We start from the raw sequence: 18,942 nt of genomic DNA on the forward strand, positions 1-18,942 counted from the left end.
CTTCGGTTGTGCACTGTGTCTATTGATTTTGGAGACAAAAACACAAAAAGCTCAAATTGGCTATTCCAGTTGACATCCATACACCCCTATGAAAGACATGACCTTAACCTCTGACATAGGGGGTGTAGCTTTCAAATAAAGTAATCCATTCAGGTCGCCCATTCGAAAGAACTGCTCCACATCATGGCTCTCATAAGGGGTATATGCATATCAACTGGACTAGCCCAATGGCAACTAAATTTGAAATTATTTGAACCCAAACAAAAAAACTTGTGTCAATGATTTCTTTACTATGTCTAATCTACATTAAAATAAACTGAAAGTGTAATATTATTGTATATTTGTTATGCAATGTTTTTGTATTTGGCAGAAGAACTAAATCAAATTAATCAATCAAATAGAGGGGCACTTTGTAATCTACAGCCTCATGATCTCATCCCCCAACTTACTCCAAAAAGTTGAGATTTTTACACCATCAGAAACCTAGAACTGTCTAATGTTTGTATGTATATGTGACAAGATCAAGGGAAATGAGTCGGATGTCGCTAATATAGATTTTGAGATATTGGCAAAGAAAGTGTTAAAATTCTTTTGTTTTATATTGTTTTCAGCGATTGATAAATTGAGGTAACTTCAAGAAGAAAAGTCGTATCAACATGGGGTTTTCAGTATCTGAAAGCTCTAAATGTCCTCTTTAGAAACCTGTGTAAAACTCATTTTGACCAGGACCGACATGTGACTCATTCCCCTTGATCATGTCACATATATAAACTTTCTTGCAGATTCTGTCAATCATTTGGCAAAGTTACAACACAGTGGTCTTTAGAGCGCTGCAATACATGTAATTAATGCGTACCTCACAAATTCAAGGTCCAAATCAACTGAAATTTTGGAAATGGTCCTTTTTTGTGGATATCTTTTGAACCATAACCTAACAAGAGGATGCTTAAATGGGCAATTCCAAGCAACATCATTCCGCAACGCGAAGTTTGCACATGAATTCTTTTTCATGCAGCAGCCAATCATGTAGGTGAATAGTATAATGGAAACTATTTTGGGTAAGTGAAAGATTAAGGTTGGAGAAACTTTTCCAAACGACCCTAATTTGCATATGCAAACTTCGCGTTGCGGAATGATGCTTGGAATTGCCCAAATCCCAAAATACCCCTTTAATGAATATGTCCATGAGTAGGATACTATAGGCAGGGGGCAGAATGCTCCTCAGACATCTTTTGCCACAGATTCAACGGATGACACAAGTTTGGCCTGGGTACCTAAGACTGGGGGTCGCCCAGAGGATAATAGCTCAAAACAGACTGATTTTGCATGTTTTTGCATTTTGTGCACCCACCTCTGCACCCAATGGATAATCATTTGCCATCACTACACTCATCATTGAGCCCTACAAGAAATCTCCAGTGTTAAATATCAATATTGCTAATTACTACATGAATATTATGTGAAGTTGATAAATCAAATGATGCCAAATCATGCAAATATGACAAAATTTGTTGGGCTAAGAAGAACTCAAAGCTTAACCATGCATATACCGTAACCACCCAGGTACAAGCCCACCTTCAGGTATAAGCCCACCCCCTATTTTTCAAAACATTCTGGGAATAAGGGTGCACTCGGCTATAAGCCCAGTACTAAATTTGGCCAAGTTCTTAAATCAAATCAATGCTTTCTCTCACATTTAAGAACAAATATAAAAAAATGTCAGTTGATAATTAACATTCCACACTTAGAATTTTAAGAAATTTACATAGATGATAGAAATTACTGGTACATTGGGCATATATAGAAATGGGGATGATTTTTCTTATTTCTAAATTCAAGTATAGCCCTCCTCGGTTATAAGCCCACCCCATTTTTAAGTGAAATCTGCCATCTAGGGGGTGGGCTTATACCCGAGTGGTTACGGTATTAATGCATTTTTTCGCTAGCATCACAAAGTGCTGCTTATGGCAAGAACTGTTGCATTTTATAGCATACATGCAAGAGTTACAAATTAAACTCTTAGGTACATCAACATTCTAAATATATATTGTTTACATTTTTCTATTTCAAATTGACAATTCATATAATTTGATACCGGATCGGTTTTTATGAGATTAACAATACATGAACATGAAATATGTCACAAACAAGTGTACATTTCTTTGAGGCAACCGTGAAAACTTGATAGTTGGCATATGTGCTTACTATCGAGCGCTTTTAAAACATGCTAACATGAAGAGCCCCATCCACAAAAGTGTAAAGGGCTTTGAGCAAATCATCAATACATATAGTTATATACGAACAAATATACCTTCATATGTGCGTCTCAACCCCATTAGCTCAGTTGGTAAAGCGCCGGAGTTTGGTACAATTTCATGTTTTCAAAAGCGCTCGATAGTAAGCACATATGCCAACTATCAAGTTTTTATGGTTATCTGCCTTGGTTTAAATGGATATAATGTGGGTCCCCAAATAATTTTACATTGTCAGGCTCAGACTCCATAGACAAGCAGATTATACATACCTGAAAATCTACCCTCATTGGGCTATTAGTTGAAATCCACACACCCCTATGGAAGACATGTCCTTAAATTCTTTCCACACAAAGGGTGTAAATTTCAAATGGAGTCACCCATTCAGATAACCCCATTTGAAATTCACACTCCCTGCGTGGAAGATTAAGGTCATGTCTTCCATAGGGGAATATCGTCGGCAGAGTGCAACACTATCGTAAGTGCAGTAGAATGCAATAGCATTTCAATAAATGTACTTACTTTCACCCAATACTCAAGAAAAAAACCCCAACTACATGTAAAGGTGATATCTTGGGTTAGCTTTAGCCATCAGGAAACTATACAGAACATCAACAATGAGCATGATGTGGGGATTGTGCTGCAAACAATAGGTGTTTTACAATTGTATTCTACTGCACTTACGATAGTGTTGCATTCTGCGGACAATATGGATTTCAACTAGAATAGCCCATTTTAGAGGGCCCTTTAAGTCTTTCTTATGAAACTAATGCATGTTGTGTACAAAAAGTTGAGGGCCTCAAGAATTCCAGGGAACTACCATATTTAGAGGTCCCAGTGTACTCAGGTATGCAGTTTTACTGGTTTGTTACACATGTTTATTATAATTTCTTTCAAACATTGAGATTTGAAGTCTGACTTTGTGTACAGATGTTGGTATCAATTGATTGACTCACAACTGAAGAGCAGTAGGACTACCCGTACTCAAGTCCAAATTTCCGTACCTTTACCCGTACTCAAGTCCAAATTTCTGTACCTTTACCCGTACTCAAGTTCAAATTTCCGTACCTTTACCCGTACCTATAACTGCTAGTATGCAATTCCAAGGCCCCCAAAGGTTTGTCTATCTCTAATACCAGCACACATAAATACATGTATGTGAAATCTATCCTAGCATGTAGCCCTATACGTTTGGACATTTTTCAGTTTTTTTGAAAGTTATTAACATAGTATAATTATTGCCCTGAAATTGCTGTTGTGCATACCTCTTATCACATACATTATGGAAACCTTTGGCAACTTAAAGTGTCCAAATTTCTTTGACTACAGGCAGTATATATAGGTAATGAAGTTTTTTTTAATTATTTGTATACTATAATGCAAAGAAAAGAGTATGTCGCAAAGCTTGTGAAGATTTAACATCTAAAGCTGAATTTATACTCGATCGCTGAGCGATTGCGATGAAACGCTTTTGGAAAGCGATGGGCAATCGCCAAATTTTGTGATGCATCGCTCATCGCTTTTGCATTTATACTTATCACGGCGATAGCGATTGCAGACGACAATTAAAATATTCTAAATGCCACATAATACATTTTTAAAACATCAGTTGCTTGAATTCATTCATCACCAAAAGTTAATAATTGAGAAAGGTAAATTAATAAGCAAAATAATAGATCCAGTTGGTTGTATATGATTGGTTGAGGCATTCATGTGTCAAGCAATATCGCTGGGAAGTTGAAATTTCTTCAACTTGCAAAAGCGACATCGTTTTTGCCTCAGCGATTTGAATCGATTGATCGTCTCAACGCTCTGGAAATGTAAGTAAACACTGAGCATGCGTGAGAATCGCTTTTCTGCAAAAGTGATGGAGTATAAATTCAGCTTAATGCGGAATGCATTTTTTTTCAAAACTCTGTGAAAATACGTTTGAGATTCTCATATATTCAAAACTGACATTCTTATACACATAATGAAATATTGCCTCTAATTTCAAATGTCACACCATTCTACCAACAAATGCTTTTGAACAGATTTTGATTGACATTTTTGGATATTTTTATATAAAAAAATTCTCCAAGACAAATGTGCACTACAAAATAAATGTAAGCAGCAGCTTTGAGATATACTCATCCCTAATATATAGCATTCATAATAAGACACAAAAATTGGTTTCATTTGATACCAATAATTCACTTTCTTTGTAATATAATATGGGCTTGTTAGTAGAGTAATAAATATATGGATACAAGTTAAGACTATGTTTTTAGCACAAGTTAAAGACTACTGTTTGTTTTTGATGAAATGATAACATACAGTAAATACCAAGAGATTATATGATATTAGATAATGACTGCACAAAAAGCAACACAGCCATTATAAATACACCAAAGGCTTTAGAACTTTTAATTGTATTCACAATGTTTGACATAGGTCGAAGGATGGTGTATTTACACACATTTTGATACCCCATTTGTCCAATGTCGTTCAATATTAACAACAGAGTAGTGCTTTTACAGAAAAATACCTGAATTTAAAAGTTGCAGTTTAAATGGATCAATGGTTATAAAATGCAAGCATTATGGCAGTAAGCCTGCCATTATCTTTCTGCTGATTTCAAATCAATACAAATAGCTGCAACTTTTAAATTCAGGTAGCACTGCTTTCTTGTTAATATTGAACATTATTATGTCTTGATGAGTCCAAGTGTGTGAAAATATTGGATCCAAGACATAATAATGATAAAATTGGATGCTTTACGCCCAATATTTATTGGCCTCGCCATGAGTTTTAAAATATTGGCTCAATCGATCCAATTTCATATAAAAATTGGACAAATGGGATATCAAAATGCGCCTAAATACACCATCTTTTATTCTATGTCAAAACATTGTCAATACAATTAAAACCATAGTTCTGAAGCTGTAGGCGTATTTAGAATGGCTGCGTTACTGTATCATTTAATTTCAGGCTGGTTGTACACTTTTTTGCTCTCAATATGTGACAATTCAATATATGACAATGCAATATATGGCAATCCAATATATGGCATATTTACTACTGAGTTATAATACAGGGCTATGATTCAAGGTACTTTGGTCTAATCTCTGTGCTTAAATAATATCACTGAGAAGTTATTGGGCAATTCCAGTTGAAATTCATACAACCCTTATGGAGGACATGATCTTAATCTCCCACACAGGGAGTGTGAATTTCAAATGGAGTCATCCATTCAGGTAACCCCATTTGAAATTTACACTCCCTCTGTACAAGATTAAGGTCATGTCTTCCATAGCGGGTATACGGTTTTCAACTTCAATATGCCAATTGAAAGCACTCTGAGGCAGTCATATAAGTTGTGCGTTGCATAAGAAAATAATTTTACCACCCTGAGAATAAAAAACAATAGTCCAATTTCCACAGAGTAGCATCTTAAAGCCTCTCAATTCGGATCCATCTTCATCTACTATGGAATCCTCTGTGAGCGTATCAGTTTACTTTCCTGTGGGAAAGATAAAAAAAAAGATTCATTAGGGTTAATTTCTTGAAAAATTAAATGAACTTTAATAGCATCTAATTAATTATGTAGATTAAAATGAGCAAAATGCTAAACGTAATATACTTCTATTGTATTTGTACTATATATACCAAGTCTCAGCTTGATAGTCCTTATAGTTACTTAGCAAATTAACTTTCAGTTTTCCGCTCAGCTAACTGCTGCATAATTGGAGTTAGCAGAGCCAAACGCCGCCAATGGCAGTAAAGTGGTCAATTATGAAAAAGGTGGATATCCCCTTTTCCCTTCACTTTATATTCCCAATACTCCTATGCATTGTTCAACCAATAAGTGGCAAATATTATTTGTTAATGTATGCATCAATAAAGACCAAACTGTGTAAATTCACATAAGCGCCACCAGTGACACATTGCACAAAATGACTCAACTTAGTGCACACCATTCTATATCAATCCACGATGTTATGAGTCTTGCCATTTTAAGTTGAAGAAATCATACAATCTGATTACTATTTAGCCTTCATCTGAGCAAGGCTCTTCCTGATTGGTCAAATTGTTTTCACATTCAGCCAATCAGCACTCACCTGATATTCCCTCTCACTTCCAAGTATCCCCAATACTCCAACAATCTGGTACTGTTTAGCCTTCATCTGAGCAAGGCTCTTCCTGATTGGTCGCATAATTTGTGCATTCAGCTCATTCTGTTGTAATGACTGCTTATCATCAGATGACATGCTGGGGTCAAAGATCAACAGACGGATGGAGTTGTCTTTCAGAACCTCATAGCCCACAATAGTCCTACTGTGACCTGCACAAAAACAATACATTTGTCCTTAGCTGATTGATATACACTGGTACAGGATTCATGGGTGGTGCAGATTTTCCAAATGCAGGCCTTTTCAAAAGAAATCTTTATTCTGGACAAAACCAGGCCTTTACTCCCTCTACAACTGATTAGACAAATTTCACAGAAAGTTCATGATTTCAGTATATTTATTTAAAATTTTGGCATTTGGGCCAAATTTTGCTATTTTTTAACACACCAAACAGACTTTCTGCCAATTTATGTGGGTGCATCTTAGCCCCCTACCCCGCACCCACCTAGCTAATAGTCTTTTTTTTATATTAAATAGTAACCCAGAAGTATAGGAGGGTAATAAATTAAACTTCATTTTTCCACCCCAGCAAAATTCATTATATGTGCTACATTATCTTGTTGATGCACGATTCGGAAATATGTTGTTGCGCTGCAAATGTGCCAACAAAAATATGTGTGTGTGTGTACGCTTTGTGCAATTAATTTAATTTTATGTGCGCAAATCGACACTGCAGTCAGCGAAACAGATGAAACTATCAAACTTGAGGTAAACTAAAGTATAGGTTGAACGGTACCGCATATGGGCAGAAAAAATATCTTGTTCTTCCCAGAATCCTTTGCAACATGACACATGTCATTTAATCAAATGACACTCCTATTACTTTGTACGTGTTCCATATTTTGTTTTAAGTTGAGAATAGACTGGCTAAACATGGGTCGATTGTCATGAAATAAACATAATTTGCAAGATCTGCATGTGCCCTGTTCATTGAGGTATATTTTGCCAGTAATTGACCTGTGCTGAACTGGATTGCAAATCAGTACAGAACATTGAAATGGAAGAAATGCATTCTGGGAATTGTAAGATTCTTCTCTAGCATTTGGGAGAATCAAAATCAATAAAATGTAATCTCACACACAGTCCTGATCCTTTACCTTGGTGTTGTAAATATAAAGACAACTTATTAGTCTTGACTTGATTGCCTCTGTTGAAGAGTCTAGCTCCTGGTTGTCCAAAGTAGTCTCTGACCCATTCAAACATCTTTGGGTGTGTCCCATTAGGGCCTGTAGGCCTGTGAAAATCTACCAGCACATATCTGAAATAGGGATAAGAAAGAGAGATTCTGTCTTACGATTGGGGGTCAAGAGGGGGTCAGAGGAAAGCAAGAGACCATAGACTAACTATTCACCAACAGTCAAAGTACACAATGCTTTGTATGCTATGAATTCTCACATATTCATGAGGGCCAATCAATGGATCGAGGGTGTCTTACAATCAAGCCAGCATTGTGCCTTCACATATATGCGCTAGAGTATTGCGTGTCTTCACGTTTATGCGAAAGACCATAAAAATATGTCGTATGTGCGTAGCAATTACATCTATCACATTTCACAGAACGACTGGCCCTGATAAACAGGTGCTGCTGGGACTTAACCTGTCTGTGGTTAGTCTGTGTCTCTTTAGTCCATGCAAGAGACACCATGTATGAGTAGTTTATCAGGCATATGAAAATCTTATCAGTATTTGCCTATAATTAAAACCACAGGAGTCAGAATAAGACATACAAAGCCATATTATAACATTTGCTGAGGATGACGTCCTTATTGTTATTTAGAAATTCTGATTTTTACATGATTGTAATGTACTTTAGTAAACTAACATACCCTGCAAAAATCAAGGCTTTTGTTTAATTAATACAATCAAAAATTTAGTCGAACATGTACCCGATGTTCAAAATGTATGTACATAATGCAGAAAGGTTCATTCATTAATTCCTTCAAAAGGTGACTTTGGACGCATCAAAATCTCAGCGCGCATTCATTATTGAGTCCAATTTCTCTCAAATTAGCAACACCAAACATGTTATGATAATCAGTCCAAGAGAATGCCAAATATGGATCAGGAGTATTACATAATAATACCCTGCTATGACAATAGCTGCACTAGGTTAATCGTATAATCTCCTTATGTGGTTAGCATGGCTGGGCCAGGAAATCCACAAGGTCAGCCAATGTATGTACATGTATTCGGTACATGTGCCATCTCTTTTACAATGGGGGATGGATTTCTGGTTTGTTTTATTTCTAAACGCAACAGTCGATATTCTAAAGCTTGGTCCAAATCCAAGAGAAGAACCAACTCTAGTAATTTATGTGGTTTCAAATTATATCGGTGTTGCCTTTTTGATAGAAATGATGTTTGTTGATGTGCACAGTTTCCCATTAGATCATAACATGCTGTTGTACATCCAAGGTCAAAGGTCTTTTAATCCATATTTGGCGTTGTTCTGGGACTGATAATGTCTGTACTATCTTACACAACTACTTTGTGTAAAATCATATCATAAAACAGAAGTTATGGAAAACTTTTATCCTTATAAATTGCCACCCACAATCATTACTTACTTGGCTCTGAGATATGACAGCACAGCCACAACCTCAGTAGCACCAATCCATTTTCTCGTATTGCACACAGCGCCCCCTAGCTGTTCTCTACCTTGCGGGTCCCAGCCTTGTTCCCAGGCTGCTTCTATCAGTTGCTGTAGTTTTCCAATGGCAGGAATGGCATCTCGACCTAATAATAAAAATCGGTGGGGTTTCATACAATTTTATTATTCTGCAAGAATGACTCCGATGGGTAAGTTTATAATGTGACCTGCTACCACACAATGAGCGTAAAGTCGCAAGTTGGTAGTTTTGAGACATCCTGGCAGCCTGGCTGCCGAGTTGGTGTTCTTTGTTTCACACACACCTGTTCAAGCCAATAGTATGTCTGTATGTCCTTTGTGAATGGGGGTACAATGGGCTGTAAACACATGTCATGTACAGGTGCACGGCAAACAAAGAACATCAACTCAGCAGCCAGTATGCCTCAAACTACCAACTTGTGACTTAACGCTCATTTTGTGGTAGGAGATCACCTATGTGACCCACTTGACAAAATAGGCTATTCCAATTGAAATCCATACACCCTGTATGGAAGACATGACCTTAATCTTCCACACAGGGAGTATGAACTTCAAATGAGGTTACCTGATGGGTGACTCCATTTGAAATCTAATGCTGTTGACTGCAGCTTTGCAACAAAGTTGCCACTTGATTGCTCCCTTATAACAGAACTTCAGATAGTGAAAAACTAATCATGTGATTGAAGAGGACGAGGCAGTGATCATTTTAGTTGTCCTTACTCTTCACAACAACAAAACCTGTCATCAGGACATCACCATTACAAATTTGTGCATCAGTTGATAACAGCATGAAGGAGAGCATCATAGCTTGCCCTCCTGAGGTGATCGTTTGAACTTAAGAGAGCCGATCAGTGCATACATAAACCAGTCTTCAAAAAACACAAACTTAATTAACCCATAAATCATCTTACCGTTGAAAACCACATTTTTGTAGGTAGAATCATTAAGCATCCCTGAGAGTAACATCTGTAGATTCTTGTAGCCACACCCCCATCCCCTATCACCAGGGGTGGCACCAAAATGATCCATGTCACTGCAGACACGCCCGTACGATACATTGCGGTTGTCTTTGGAATAGAATGCTTCTATTTTGCTGATAAGACCTGTGGAAATGAAGTATACAAGAGTCTAAAAGTTAACTATAATGAAATCCTACATGTAGCTGCTGAGTCCTGATTTATTCATGTAGGTCTTTTTGGTAAAAAAAATGTATATCTTCAATATGAATGGTCAAAATTTTCAATTGATCATCGGCTTTTCATCCCAGCTACATACACTATAAGTACATATCATTAGACTTATAAAGTTTACTACGAGGACTGTTAAATATCAAAAATTTAAAAATATCAAATTTTAACAATTTGTCATAAAATTTGTATTATATCGAGAAATTCGAAAAATTGAAATTATTTGATATCAGAAGGACATTTTTCGTATTCAGAATGCAATTCGATATGTCTGGTATACTCTCAGCTCCCACAAAAATGTGTGAAAACGTCGCTAAACGTTAATATCTTATTCCTTAAAAGGGGCAGTAAAGTTCCTTGAAAGCAATCCGGGACGCAAAATAAACAAGTACATGTACTGCGGATGTCTAATATTAAATCATTCCATCATTTTTAAAATAACTTTTACCTTGTGTACGTGATCTGCCATCATCCATTCCCGTAGCAACGACTTGTTTAATACGCCCTCTTTGTTGATGATAGTCTGCGACAGATATTTGACCTCTAGCCACAGCTTTTTCTAATGCCGAATCTGACTGCTGCTGATAACCTGAAGACCCATCCATGCCATACTGAGCCTATATTATAACAATGCAAGAGGTATTTTTATTGTTGAGAATGTAACAGTACCTTCAGGGTTATAATGACAACAAACATGACAAATAACTTTTACCATGTTTATGGAAGAGGAAATTCCTAATTGTTCAGAGTTCTGGGTGCAATGGTGCTCATCTCCAGCATTTCTTCGGAAACCGGTCTATTACACCATGTTTCCCGTATTCAGAGCATTTCAACTAGGGCTGTCGTTGGTACCGTTTTTTAATGTCGAAATGTCAATATAATTTGTATACCGACGTCGACAGTGTGTCGACATAAAAAAAATTCTAAAAAAAAAAAAAAAATTGGCCAGAAAAGCAAGTTATAGGCTAGACCAGGGTTATAGCTAGGCAAATTTTAGTGCCGGGTGAAATTTATATGTAATGGTAAAAAAATTGAAATTTTGATAAGAATTGCTAATTTTTATACTGATTGTTCATTGATTTTGAAATATTTTAGACTGGAGTGCCGGGTATTTGGGCTCAAAATTAACTTGAGTGCCGGGTGGAAATTAAGACTGCCGGGCGGGTCCGCCCGCCACCGCCCAGCGTAGCTACAACCCTGGGCTAGACCCTCCCTCGGGTCCATGGAGAACGACTGGTAATGTAGATTATACAACATTAAATAAACCCGATACATGGACCCTTCCAATGTGTAGGCAAGTTGCCTTCCAGCTCCCAGCATTTTGTGGGAGTTCAATTTTACCGATCCTGGGTCAGACGAGTTTTCTATATACACGTCCGTGGTCTCACTGTCTTGCCGTTTGTGCGGGCATTTGTGTAAGCGGCTACTTAGCCTGACCAATCAATGTAGATCTCAGCAAGCAAGGCGATATTTGAAATAGGTTTTCATTGATAGTCTATTGATCATAACCAACGCGCACGCAAAATTACAATAGAACTGGGTCATGCATACTAATTCAATGTGTCCCTAACTTTGTAAATTTTTGTTTTGTTTGATGTCGACATGTCGGGATTCTCCTGAACATTAATGTAAAGAGATTCTCATCAATTTTTTTCTTTTCTTTTGGGGTGGGCGGATAGAGGGGAAATAGAAAGAGAATAATAAAACAGCATTTATATAGGTATAACACATTGTGAATCACAGATTCCTTAATGCGCTTTACAACAAAAGGAATCATAAATAATCAAAAAAAATATGTTACATCAAAATATAATAAATTCAGTATAACAAAAACATTGAATATGCTTACAAATACTACACATACATCATCAAGCATAATAAAATATGTATACTTTAAAAACCAGACCAGCTGTGAAATGCAATATAATAAAATTCAGAATTTAAAGAGCAACTACATTGCAGCACAGAATTGCACAACAAGAAAATAACAATAGTACAGTACTGGCTACTGAGTCATGTTGAAAGTTATTGCAACATATTTAGTCAAATATTTTGTCAAGATGTAAAACATTACAGTATGTTATGTTTTGCATCAAGTTTTCAAAAATGTATGTTCTTCAAAGATTTATACCCTTTATCTATATAACCTAACATTTATATGTTTTCTATAAATGTTTTGTGGTTAATTTTTGCTGGGATCATTTATGGGAAAATAACCAAATCTGTCGAAGACCAAGCACAACTTCTAATCACACATCACGGAGGAAGTGGCCTAAAACAAAGGAAGTGGACTAGACTATTGAAAATTCCATATTCCAACTTAAAGGCAGGTGGGATGGCAGGAGCCATTTTTTTCCAGTTTTTAGCCATTTAACTTAGGGCTCTTTTGAAATTCCCTTACACAGGAAGGTGTGCGCCATCCTGCAGCTTTCCTGTGCTAGCCTTCTTTGTTAAAATCCTGTGTGATTATAACACTGCAATTAGCCACTTAAATTAGGAGCTCGCTTTCCTGGGTTGTGCGATGAGCCGTAGTCGGAGTAAATCTTCCCATTCGTCATGGACCACTTCAAAAGGCAGGGTGTATCACTGATGCATATAATCCATCCGCTTTATGACCGAAGCTTTCCTGAGCGCGCTTTAATAGCGAGGGAATCCTGCCTTCTTTCTGTGTGAAAACGTGGTAGGGTATTTTGATATGAGCCCTTAAAAATTATTTACAGATTTTGGTGATTTTTTTGGGTCATTTCAAAAAAAAAAAAAAAAAAAAACGACCGACCCTACTTGAAAGGTCAGTCCGCCCGTAGAACAGGGTTTCTTTTTTACGTCAGCCTTACGGACAATAATACATCAAAACAAAAGTTTTGGGCATTTTACCCCTCCCAAGAAAAATCATGTGCATAAAGTGGAAATGAAACCTCTTATATCAAGCCTTGGGTTCTCCCTTATAGATGAGGTGACCTCAATGTTTATCAACAAAGGCAAGGGACTGGTATCATCTTTATGCTTGAATGAACCCCATGCAACCACTACACTGTTTAATAGTCTTATTGTGATGTGGCGGGAGTTTTAAAAACACGAGCCCTAAACAAAATATGATGCGCGCGCATACTGCCAGGCAAAAAACATTACTATTCCTCTTCTTGTGTGTCAGCTTTCTCTGTCTCAATATTTGAGTGCAAACACCCCTAGGTAATGCTCCCCTCCGACTCACCTTAACACACAAAAGTTCATACTAACCTTTAGTTTTTCAAATTCCTCCTTTTCCTTCTTCTCCTGCAACTGTCTCTCCTTCTCAGCCAACTCACGAGCAAGTTTATCATCCTCATTGCACAACCTCTCCTGTTCGACAGCTGCATTCTCAACAAAGTGTCCCTCAACATGGTCGGCTAATGCGGCTGGAGTCAAACCACTTAAACCACACATAGGACATGACGAATCACTACTTCCTGGTATTGCCTCTGCTCCTTTTGGTCTTGCAGATTTTGCATTGATATTGTTTGCTGATGAGTGGCTGGTTCCCAACTCTGGATGTTCTGCATTGATGTGTGCTGTTATAACATCGGGATCGTAGTTTCCAAGACCACATATTGGGCATAGTATTGCACTTTCGACTTTCTTTGCACTCTGACTCAGGCTAAGTAACGTTGGTTTTGGTTTGGATTTGTTTGGAGAACCTTGCTTTGATTGGGATGAGGCCCCATTTGGACTTAACAAATCATTGTGTGCACTCTCAATATGTTGGGTTATTGCATCAGGATCAAGTCCCCACAAACCACAAAATGGACATTCAGGTTTACCTTCCCCATCTTCTGACCTTTCACCTGGGGGTATTATATCAGACGTAAGGTCATCAGAATCTGTCCAAATTCCTGGTGAACCCCCGCACCCATTTTTCTCCCCCATCCTTTTTGGAGTAAAAGTGTCCAAAAACCTTTTGAATGGACTTTTCTGTGTTTCTCCTCCTTCATTAGACACATTGCTACTATCAGAAATGACGCTGTTCATGGTACCGTTGCGAGGGCGCTTTCTACTTGGGCTGTCGGTGCTACTTCCAGGCATAGAGACGTTGTCATCTTCTGAGTCGCTTATTAATAACATGCTGCCATCGAGTCCAAAAGATGCCATTTCTAAACTTTCGTTGTTTGTTTTATGACTTTGATTTGAAATTGCATCATTTTTGTCATGATCAAGATTTGAGTTGTAATTATCAAATTCTGGTGCTCTTAGCTGGAGAGGATACGTAGACTTTGAAGTTGTTTGGTCATGTTCAAAATTGATATCGGAAAGTTCAATTTCTTGTGCTTTGCATTTTGACTTCTCATGGTTTGATGTGGTGGCATGATCTTCTACAAATCCATTGGGGGTTTCTTCAGAAGGACTGGGGAATATGGCAGCCATTTTGGGTTTGGGTCTCTTCATAGGATTGCTTCCTGCAAACAACAACAACAACAACAAAAGGGTTAAAATCAATTCGAGTTACGATGAACATCGACTTTCATTAGCCAACTGATGAGCTTGTTAGTAAAGACATGTATTATATTTATAACTCTAAATGCTACTAGACCCATACAAAACCATTGAGTATGAAGCAACTGCAAGACCATGCATCCCACATGACCTCATTGCATAATCATGCCAAACTACACACGCATGAAACCATTGGCCAGGCAACGGTCACACACATGGCTTGCTATACCCATTCTGCTGGTGGGCACCCGAGGCGTCGGTGGGTCGAATCTCGGACGGAAAATTTTTTCTCTTCATCTTCTTTCATCCATACTTCCTTCCACTTAGGCAAAAAGCAGCGATGGAGTTGGGGTTATAAACATTCACCATTATAAGCACTGTTAGGTACACGTATTCTTACTTGACTAAACACTCACCACTATAAGCAATGCTAGGTGTGCTTTTACTTCTACTCATGACAATAGTCTTAGAAGTACCAGGACTAAGAACTCACCACTATAAGCACCGTTAGATGTACACTCTTTCTTGCTACATTAGTCTTGGAAGTACCCAAACTAAAAACTCACCAAATAAAGCACTGTTACTTGCTACGTTAGTTTTAAAAGTACCCAGACTAAACACTCACTGCTATAAGCAATGATAGATGTACTCTCACTTCTATTCATTTAGTCTTAGAAGTACCAGGAATAAGCACTCGCCATTATAAGCACTGTTAGGTGTACTCTTTCTTGCTACATTAGTCTTCAAAGTACCCAGACTAAACACTCATGATTATAAACACTGTTAGGTGTACTCTTACTTACTTGATACATTAGTCTTAGAAGTACCCAGACTAAACACTCACCAAATAAGCACTGCTAGGTGTACTCTCCTAATTGTTACATTAGTCTTAGAAGTATCAGGTTTAAACACTCACCACTATAAGTATTGCGTACTCTCCTACTTGTTATATTTAGTTTTAAAAGTGCAGGTAGGACTAAACACTCACCACTATAAGCACTGTTAGGTGTACTCTTACTTGCTACATTAGTCTTAGAAGTACCCAGACTAAACACTCACCAAATAAGCACTGCTAGGTGTACTCTCCTACTTGTTACATTAAAAGGACTAAACACTCACCATTTATAAAAAGCACTGTACTCTTACAGTTCTACTTGTTACATTAGTCTTAAGTATGTGGACTAAACACTCACCACTATAAGCACTGTTAGGTGTACTCTTACTTCTATTCATGACATTAGTCTTAGAAGTACCAGGACTAAGCACATCTTCGTGAGCTGTATTCATATGTAGCTGAAGCTCTTCCAACGTCAGTTCACTTAGATTACACAGCGGACACGATGGACCTTTCTCCTCATGTTCTAGAAACATGTGTGTCTTGATGTCTTCCTCTGTCACCATGCCGTCTCGCTGCCCACAAATCTCACACGAGAGAAGCCCGTCCATTTTATCCACTTACGTCATGAAGTGATGATTTAAATCTGGATATGAAAAGGCAAAAATAATACGTAATCTATAAAATAAAACAACAACAATTTAAGTAAAGTAATCCCTGTTACAAAATTACCTTAGAAAGGAAAACATCCCAGGCATTAATTGAAGAAAGGAAAAGATGAACGAATAAACGTGAAACAGAAAAGTCCTTTTATTAAGGGCCAATTGTTAGCATGCAGTACGGCTCCCTAGCCAAGCTTCAGCTTACTGCAAGCAGTATCTGAAATAAGGAAAATATGGAGGTTGTCCCGAGGATAACTAAAGCATAAATTCTGCTTGTCCTCAAAACATTTTAGTTGTGCCCAAAATGTGTCCTATTTTTGGAGGTAATAAAATATAGTGGTTGTCCAGGGGATAAGTACATAGCTCAATATGGCTGTCCCCAGTGATTTTTGGACAAGAGGATAAGTGCTTATTTTGAATACTGACTGCAGGCATAATGCTTTAAGGTCCCATTGAGGGATTCACCAGCCAGGCTGCACACTATAGGCAAAATATATCATTCTCAGACCTCAGACCGTGATTGGTCAATTCTCAAAAGATGTGCTTGCTCCGTAAGCATGTGGTCTGGCGTAGTACGTTCGACGCAAATATGTGTGCGTACCTAATTTGGGCAATTTGCTGACATATTTTTGTCTGTTTTTGTGTGTGAGTTGTGACAGCAGGCACACATACAATGTACACTACTGTGACCCCAGATGACCTCTAAGAAATCTGTTTTGGATGGTCTTGATTTATGCACAAATTACTTTTGAGTCAACTTGGTGGAACATAGATTACACTATGTTAGAGTCCGAAGTTTACCGTTTTCTAAAATCTATTTTCCGTGTTGTAAAATTTGTAAATCCGTGTCATTAATAAAGCTTAAAATGTATAAACATACAATGATATTAATATCACAATAAAGTGTTCAATATTGCGATCAATATGCTCTGATTGAAATATTCTCACGATAATAGGCCGACTATTACGATGTTTGGAGGGATATAGGGGGTTCATGCCTTGGTAATATACCTTTATTTTGGTATATTAAACAGTATTTTTATCATAAAAATTGACATACACAACTCATGATTGTTTTTAACATTTATTTCTCTTATCTTTTAACAATTTTTGTCACATCATACAAAAATGTCATTTTCCGTGTTGTACCTCCGATTCCGTGATTTTATTCCGTTTTCCGTAAAACGGAAAACTTCGGACTCTACACTATGTGATAGTTTATGAATCCAGTATGAATGCCAGTACCAACATAAGTCAACATCACTTAGGTTTTGGTTGTCAAAAATTAATTTTTAGTGATTTTTCCCCATTGAGCCCCACAGTAAAGCCACTGGAAACATGATTGACCCTTAATTATTGTAGGTAATTTAATTCTCTTTCAAATGAAAGAACTTTCAGCTAAAAATATTGAACTTCAAAATTATCTCTACAGTAAAATGAAGTATTTCTTGGCCAAATTGGAACATGCACGTTATGTCCATGTAGTGTACTAAGCATGTAGGCCTACGCAATGTAAGGCGCGTGTATGCTTTCTTCTGTACTGCGCTATATTCGTGTGTGTTTATCACGGAGCCACTAGCATTTAAAGTGTTCCAGTTTGGCTAAGAAATACTTAATTTTACTGTAGTAATACTGCAATAACTAGGTATGCTAGGTGAATTCAAATTTGCTATCAAACTGCATCATTTTACATATCAAATCAAAGCCCTTGAGTAAACAAAGCCAAAACTGAAAACCATTTTTTCATAGCACTTTCCGTAGCAAAGTTACATCTTGTCAAAGATTGACTTTCATCAAAAAGTTTCAGCTAGCAAAATTCCCCAAAAGCGGCATTTCGGGGTGTTTCTAGATCTTAGTCTCATTATGATAGCAAAATTCCATGTGCGAGTGACTTATCACCATAAAAAATCATATATTTGGGTCAAGTGAAGTATAGAAAACATATTTATGTATGTTTCCTTCTTCGGCCAGTTGTTTTAAATTTCTATGTAAATATGCATTGACATTGTCGGCGAATTTGGCTGACTAGCAAATGTGTTAACTAAGGTTTGCCTGGCTGGGTTACCTACAATAACAATTGATTTAGAAGTATATACCCTATTTTATGCTAAAATAAAAACAGATATCTGGCTCACTATAAACACGCTTTATGGTAACATTTACTGTGACGCTTCTAACTAGGGCTAGGCTGACATTGCAATACAGACAAACAAAAGGCTATTTTTGTTCACATTTCGTGGAAAAACACGAACTTCGCAGAGGAGCAAATGAAGAAATTGTGCAGAGAAAGCAAAATTGTGTGGCGCGTCATGCGATTTCGTGCCGCGATATAAAAACATGATTACAAAAAAACATATGATGATGAGTTCATGAGATAAGCTTACTGAATACTGTATTAAAAATAACATGTCAGTATCACAATGATCATACTGAGTGAGTATGTAAAATTTGTAAGCTTACTCACAAACGCAGTCCTGTTGTTTACAATCATCAGAACATGTCATGAGAATTCAGATCATGCAATGCCAATGACAATGTCAATGATGTACTCCTGCCACGCAAGCTCATCTCACTCAACAAGTTCATCAAGTTCATCATAGCACATCATCATGTATGGCATTCAACCGCAGTGATTCATAACACATTTATTGTAAACAGATTATTGATCATCGATTGACACCGGAAATTCTGCAGCACGCACCCTACGTGCACGATGTCATGGATGTCACAACAGCGGA

The 18,942-nt window shown here is 37.3% G+C and overlaps 1 protein-coding gene across 2 annotated transcripts; it reads right to left on the bottom strand.

Moving 5' to 3' along the window:
• Nucleotides 1-3,871: 3,871 nt before the first annotated feature.
• On the bottom strand, nt 3,872-18,914 carry LOC140140986 (uncharacterized). Of its 2 annotated transcripts, none has more exons than XM_072162758.1 (9): nt 18,669-18,914; nt 15,901-16,188; nt 13,478-14,670; nt 10,689-10,857; nt 9,965-10,156; nt 8,992-9,160; nt 7,522-7,682; nt 6,353-6,576; nt 3,872-5,754 (listed from the first exon to the last, which is right to left on the bottom strand). In XM_072162758.1, the coding sequence occupies exons 2-9, from the start codon at nt 16,151-16,153 to the stop codon at nt 5,719-5,721; spliced, it is 2,397 nt and encodes a 798-aa protein (XP_072018859.1). In that variant the 5' UTR covers nt 16,154-16,188; nt 18,669-18,914; the 3' UTR covers nt 3,872-5,718. The 2 variants fall into 2 exon arrangements, with proteins under 2 accessions (XP_072018859.1, XP_072018860.1); XM_072162759.1 differs by having other exon boundaries at nt 18,665-18,914.
• Nucleotides 18,915-18,942: the final 28 nt, after the last annotated feature.

Source organism: Amphiura filiformis, chromosome 19 (genome assembly GCF_039555335.1).
Source record: "Amphiura filiformis chromosome 19, Afil_fr2py, whole genome shotgun sequence".
Lineage (NCBI taxonomy): Eukaryota > Metazoa > Echinodermata > Ophiuroidea > Amphilepidida > Amphiuridae > Amphiura > Amphiura filiformis.